This window comes from Seriola dumerili, unplaced genomic scaffold, assembly GCF_002260705.1.
Source record: "Seriola dumerili isolate Sdu_G_001 unplaced genomic scaffold, Sdu_1.0 BDQW01000149.1, whole genome shotgun sequence".
Classification (NCBI taxonomy): domain Eukaryota; kingdom Metazoa; phylum Chordata; class Actinopteri; order Carangiformes; family Carangidae; genus Seriola; species Seriola dumerili.
This window is the reverse complement of record NW_019174404.1, coordinates 14,214,947-14,221,749: the sequence shown is the minus strand read 5'-3', so window position 1 is coordinate 14,221,749 and position 6,803 is coordinate 14,214,947. Positions and strand designations below refer to the sequence as shown.

The 6,803-nt window shown below is 41.1% G+C and overlaps 1 protein-coding gene and 1 pseudogene across 2 annotated transcripts in view; both read right to left on the bottom strand.

Annotated features, from left to right (window-relative positions):
* Positions 1-991: 991 nt before the first annotated feature.
* On the bottom strand, positions 992-3,829 carry LOC111225335 (annotated as a pseudogene).
* A 1,144-nt stretch (positions 3,830-4,973) lies between these two features.
* Positions 4,974-6,803, bottom strand: part of LOC111225396 (cytochrome P450 1B1-like) — a 4,003-nt gene continuing 2,173 nt past the window's right edge. The window contains exon 2 of one of the 2 annotated variants that reach the window (XM_022750230.1): positions 4,974-6,618. In XM_022750230.1, coding sequence (XP_022605951.1) covers positions 6,106-6,618 — 513 coding nt within the window. In that variant the 3' untranslated portion in view covers positions 4,974-6,105. Of the gene's footprint in view, positions 6,661-6,803 lie in introns of both variants that reach the window. The other variant, XM_022750231.1, reaches the window with a different exon arrangement.

Here is a 6,803-nt window from a genome sequence, read left to right as displayed (position 1 = left end):
TATTCGCTTTTTGGACTCTTATCCACCTTTCTTGGTAAAATATCTGTTCATTTAACCTATTTAGGCCTCTAACTGTTATTGAACTGATACACTATCAGAAGTTAAGCGTAAATGAACTACTGCTAACTACTCAAACACATCTAAAACATGACAAAGGACCCAACCAGACTTTTTTTGTAATGAGTCACAAGCCAAAAAGATTGGGAACCAGTGGTTTGATGCACTGTATTTTGTAAGCTTCTCATTTTCTCATCTGAAAAGTAACTAGAACAAAATTGTACTCAAGTACTATACTGAAATAAATGCTATTATTTACTTTTCACTGTGGCTAAAAGAGCTTCAACAGTGCCAAATCACAAGTGCTCTTTTTGCATGTTAAATCTGCAAACTGCACTAAAAACTGTGGTTTCAAAATAAAACCACTCAAGGGATGTGGTACACACATATAGTACAAAGTGGGCTGTCAAATGCTGTTTATTGGAATACAACCTGATGTGACCCCCCTCCCCTCTGTAACAGTGTTTGTTACGGTGATTTCGTCACCCCAAAGTTAAAGTGCCTCTCCATGCAGTTTAAGTTTTAGTTTGTTTGGCCTTCACCGTAATGCCAAAGCTGTAATGTTTTGGATCTCTAGTCTTTTGAAATTCACACCTTTTATTAGATATGATGTAAGTTTAAGAGATGAATGGCTCCTCAGTGAGCGACTGAATCTGGATGTGTTTGCTCAGAAAAAAATGACACAGCAGTCAAAAGTACAGCACGGCCCAGGTTAAATATTGATGAGTGCAGCTTGCGGCTGCTTACTGTTGCCTGTACTGATGTACTGAGTCACAGCCTGCTTGTAAGGCGTGGACAACAAGAGCATGCAGGGCCCGTAACCCTCATTAATCTTTCACAACAACACTGAGACCAGACATCATGATCTATTATTATCTCTTTGACCTCTCTGGCCTCTGTGATTCTCAACACTTTGGCTAATACTTGCCACAGATTCAGTTATAAAGCAGTACAAAATGTTTATTGTACATTCAAGGCTTTGGTCACACATTAGAGTACAGACTGTATCACACAAGGTCATTATGAAAACATTATTTAGCTATACTATACAGCTTATTTTTCAGACAATGTGGTATGCCTTATGAATCTCGTACAGTGATGTATTATGTGCACTAAAGAACTAAGACAGTTAAATTAGTGGCTTTTAGACATGTTACATGTGACATGAGTTACTGAAGACAACAGTATTACGCATGATTCAGGAGTACATGGATGTAGATGACATGCACGCTGCATTTGTATTGAGCTCAAAATAAAGAAGTCCAGTACATATGAAGATAAATGAAAGTGCCAGGGTGAATAATTGTTCAGTTGAGACCACACAGCTGGTCCATAATTTCTCCCATCAGCGGAAAAAAAAAAAGCACTTAAAGAGAAATTTATTCATCACCACCAGTTTATATTGCAATTTAGGGGAGACTCCACTAAATACCCTCATATAAATAACAATACGTACTTAAGGTTTATTATGAATTGTGGTTTTGGACAACCACTTCAAAGCTTTCATTACATTTTCTTTTCTGTTTCTTACATGATGCAGTACAGATATATTTAGGTTTTCTCAGTCACTTACAGTCACAGTTTTTTTTCACAGAGTTGAGGAGTAAAATTGCCTTTGAGTTCAGATATGACTCACATGCTTCCTAATGCCATTATCAGAATGCGTAGTTTTAAATAGATAAACTGGGAGGGATTTTGTAACTGAGTGAAACAGCTGTATTGACTTTGCTCACAATTTGAAATGTCAGCAGAAGTAAGAAAGCTTATCATTTAAATCTTTTGGGTTAATTAAAGTCTATTACATAAAAAATACTCTGTGATGCAAGGCATAAATATTTATTTTAGAACACATACCTCATATTGCATTGCTCTTCTTTAATTGGAGGACCCATGGTCAAACAGCTTTTTATTGGCTTTTAGGTAGTTCTCCCCTGAGTTTGGCAGTGATCTTGTAATCTAAAGGCTTCAGTGTTAAACCATATGAGCAGTTCAAAGACAGGTCCTCACTGGGGCATTTCTCAAAGCTGCACTGGTGGAGTAGAATTGCAAAGAACAGAAATATCTCAACTTTGGCAATCTGGTCCCCAATACATCTTCTCTTCCCTGCTGAGAAGATCATAACATTGTTGGTGAGATCCTTGTCTAGGGAGCCATTTTCATCCAAGAAGCGCGAGGGCTCAAAGACGTGCGGATCCTTCCACTTTAGGGGGTCATGATTGACGGACCACTGATTGATGAAGACAACCGTGTCTTTGGGGATGTTGAGACCATCAACAGTGACGTCTGATGTTGTGGAGTGTGGGATGGTGACGGGGACGAAGCTCGTGAAGCGCATAGTCTCATAGATGAAGGCGTCCAGATATGCCAGGTTGCTTCGGTCCTCAATTGATGGCAGTCTGTCTGGGCCCACCACTTTGTCTATGAGCTCGTGTAGTTTGGTTTGGGTTTCAGGGTGTTTAGCCAGAAGGAGGACAATCCAGTGAAGCGCTGTGGAGACCGTATCCAGACCTGCTCCAATCAGATCTGACACCGTCCCCTCTGTGTGGCCTTTGGTGAGTCCGTTGTCAGTGTCAGCTTTGTCAATGACGCCAATAAAGGCATCGCTCATATCCCTCGTTACCTCTGGATTAAATGTCTCTCTGTGCTCCTTTACTTTGTTCTGGATAAACCCAAAGAACTCTTTATTCAGGTCTTTGAAGTTTTTAAAGACACTGCGGACTGGATTGGGGAAAGACTGAAGCCATGGCATCACGTCTACCAAGCTGCCAGCCCCTACTGTCTGTCCAAACTGATCTACCCTCTCTAACAAGGCTCTGAACTCAACATCATCGTGTCCATAGCGTTTTCCGAAGCACAAGGCGCAAATCACGTTAGCTGCAGCTACTGTCAGCTCATGAGCGGGGTTGAAATACTGGCCCTGAGAACTGAGTTTAAGGAAAATCTCAACTAGCTCTGTGGCTTCCGCCACAATTTGCTGCTCAAAGGCTTTTTTGGTCTGACTGTTGGCAGATGAAAATGCTCTGATCGTTGATTGAGCAATTTTCCTGTGCATCTTCCACTGTTTGCCGTAATTGGTGAAAGTCATACTTTTCCCCCCTGAGACAGCCTGAAAAGAGACAAAGTTTGGTCTGCCTGCAAACTCTGTGCTGTGCTGTATCAGAGCCTGACGTATCACCCTGTCTCCATTGAGAACCACAATATCGCTGCAACCAAGCCGTATCTGGTACACATTGCCATATTTTTTGGCTAGCCTGGCGAAGGTGATGTGAGGCATCTGGCCCAGCTGCATGGCGTTGCCCACCACGGGCCAGGCGAAGGGTCCCGGCAGTCTTCTCTTGAGCCTGAGGTTCCTGACCCACAGACATGCTTCCAGACAGAAGAGGAAAACAAAGGAGGCAACCAGAGCAGGCTGGACCTGTCCACTCCATTCCCTGATGATGCTGCTGCCCTTCACACCAAACTCTGTGTCCCCTTGAGCCATTGTGCTGTCCTGTAGTTTGTCTATCATCCACTGTAGCCAATAAAAAAGGAGGTTTTCACTTAAAATGGGAAACCAAGTGGTTTCTCCTTTAACAATCTTAAATATATTAAAATACAAACACTTAATGTTTTTTTGTCTTATAATCAAACTGATAAAATAGCCATACCAAAAAAAAAGGGCTCCGACAAGCAGCACTCACATGCTGTCTCACCCCTCCTTCACAGAGGCTAGTGAGAAGGGCTCGATCAGGTTGAGCGGTTAGCAGTGGTGCAGCACGTCTTCAGATGACCACTTTAGAAGAATGCAGATTCAAGCCTTAACACTTCGCTTATATGTATCTCTATGGTGGGAGGGGTCAGCGACTCAGGTTTTTTATTATCTCTCCCCTCCCATTTTGACCACAGCCTGCAGACCTTAGTCCTATTCCCTCTCAGGCCTCCTTCCAGCAACGTCCCTTGTAGGATGTTGGAAAAGGAGAGCAGCTACTTAATAGGCCCTGTTGCCAAAAACTACAGATTTATAGTTTGTTGCCAAAGAATATAACAGAGATTACCATTACATTTTTAAAGATAAACAACTCTCCATGCCATCTGTGGCCTGAAAGATATTTGTCACAAAATATCTAATATAAATTTGTTAACGTTGAAAAATAATGCATTTTATCAATATGTTGGAATGGATGGAATTTTAAATCGGTAGCATAGATTGTAAGTAATGGACAATGAGCTGGAGTCGATTGTATTTTCCTCTGGAATTAGATGATTTTGCTGTTTGCACTTTTCCTATGGACTTTCCATGACCATTTTAAACATGATTTGCTTTCTGTTATTTACAGCCAAGCCGTTAATTATAACCATACAGGGAAAAAAGCTCTGGGATATCACGATGAAAGCTGTGGGTTTCAAGATCCAAACACTGAACAGATACAAACAGCACGATTTATTATGCGCCATAAAAATATATATACAACGTTATTGTTGGCGTAATAGCCCTTTAAACACAGGTCACTGAGATAATGTAGCTGTTAGGTTTGTGGCTGCATCAAAATAGTTTTAAGTGGGATTCAGAACTGAGGACCCTGGCTGTAAATCTACTTATGTGGGTGCTTGTGCAACAAAAGGAAGAACTTAAAAAAGCATCAGCTTTGGTTTTAGTGATATTCAGCCAAGTCAAGTATTGCAGAGGTTTCTATTTTTGGAACAATGTGTAATGACAGACATCCAAACAATGGCGGTTCCTAATGTCACATTGTTGGCACATATCTGACAGAGCCAATAGTGGCTAAAAAATGCTTCAAGACTGACAAGCTAGTTTCATATTGTAGATGTATTGTGCACCTAGCTTCCCAGCTTTAAAGGAGTATTATGAAATTTTAGTTCAGCCTTGTTCTTAAGGCGAAACTGACAATTAAACTGGACACACTGAGCATTAACAATTTACTTTATTCATTTCAGATATAGCTTATTTTTCCATCATATAATGCCAACACACTGATACAAAATACCCTTTTAGACAAATGCCTTAACATTCAAGGCCCACTGAGTTTTGAACTGTTGCCATGACACAGACATGGAAACACATCCCTTGGCCATTATAACATCAATTCCTGAATACAGAAGCTTAAAGAGTGTGCAGTGACATCCATGTAGCTTTGAAAACGTTACCTTGTAAACAAACATATTTTTGAGAATGCCTCATGAGTGAAAAAAATTAAAATACTGCACTTGTTTTCTTTGAATTGGTGAGACTTGGGTTTGGCACGGGGTAGCTGCAGTGCTTGTACAGTAAAAGTGAACCCTGAATACATGAAGTTTGTGAAGTGTTCACGGTCCACAGCAAAGTCTCTTCTTCGTCCTTTAGACTGTGATTGATGCTCCTGGGTGAAAGGCTTCCACCGTCACAAATATGCCAGCCTTTTTCCCTCCTTTGATCAGCACTCTTGGTTTAATGTGTTCATATGCTTGGAGTACAGTAGATAGTGAAATACATTAAACTTCATTACGTTTATTGTCATACCCGAAATATGAAATAATAATAAAAAAATATTCTGTAACTGCTTTATGTGGCAAAGGTTAAATATATTCTTACATATAACATTTTGAACCATAAGTCATCAAGTGACTTGATAACATTCACAAGCATTTCATATAGTTCTATTAGTTTAAACTGACATTTAAGGGATGCAGCTAATTCCTCGACATCATACATGTACATGCTCAACAGTGGATGTAAAACAAGCACAAAACTCAGAATTAAACAATTATGTACAAAATCTGATCAAGTATAGAATATTTTGTGGAACAGAAATGTAATAATTTTTGCACTGATCCCAACAGTCCACAAGCTTGAATTCTACCTGCAGCGAATGATACATCTTTGAAATCATATTCTCAGCCCTGCACCAACAATAATTCAAATATAGACCATGTTAAAGTTTCCATTAAATATCATTATTAAATATGGAATCTTACAAAAGGATTTAGTGCAGGTATGCTGATACTCACTGTTAAATGTCATCGGTGAAAAAGTGTTTGCTGGCCTTGAGTCACAGTATTAGGACATGCTGTTCATGCTGGGGAAACTAAGCCAAGCAGCTTTCCCCTGAGCTTGGCGCTGACACAGAATCGGAGGGGCTTCAGTGTGAGCCCGTAGGAGCAGTCAAGAGTGAGGGGCTCAGAGGGGTCGCTTTCGTAGCTGCACTGGTGCAGCAGCACTGCTGTGAATAAAAACACCTCTACCTTGGCGATCTGGTTGCCAATGCAGCGTCTTTTACCTGTTGAAAAAATCATTACACTGTTGATTGTGTCTTTATCAAGGGCGCCGTTTTCATCAAGGAACCGTGTGGGGTCAAAAATGTGGGGATCCTTCCACTTCAGAGGGTCATGGTTGACAGACCACTGATTGATGAAGACCACCGTGTCCTTGGGGATGTTGAGACCCTCGATGGTGACGTCTGAGGTTGTGGAGTGTGGGATGGTGACGGGGACGAAGCTGGTAAAGCGCATAGTCTCGTAGATGAAGGCGTCCACATATGCCAGGTTGCTTCTGTCCTCAATTGATGGCAATCTGTCTGGGCCCACCACTTTGTCTATGAGCTGCTGCATTTTGACTTGTATGTCTGGGTATTTGACAAGGAGCAGGACGATCCACTGCATGACAGTTGATATTGTGTCTTGACCTGCTCCGATTAGATCTGTCACTGTTGCTTCGACAAAGTCTTTGGTCAGCCCGCTGTCTCTTCCATGCTCGATCACATTGATGATGG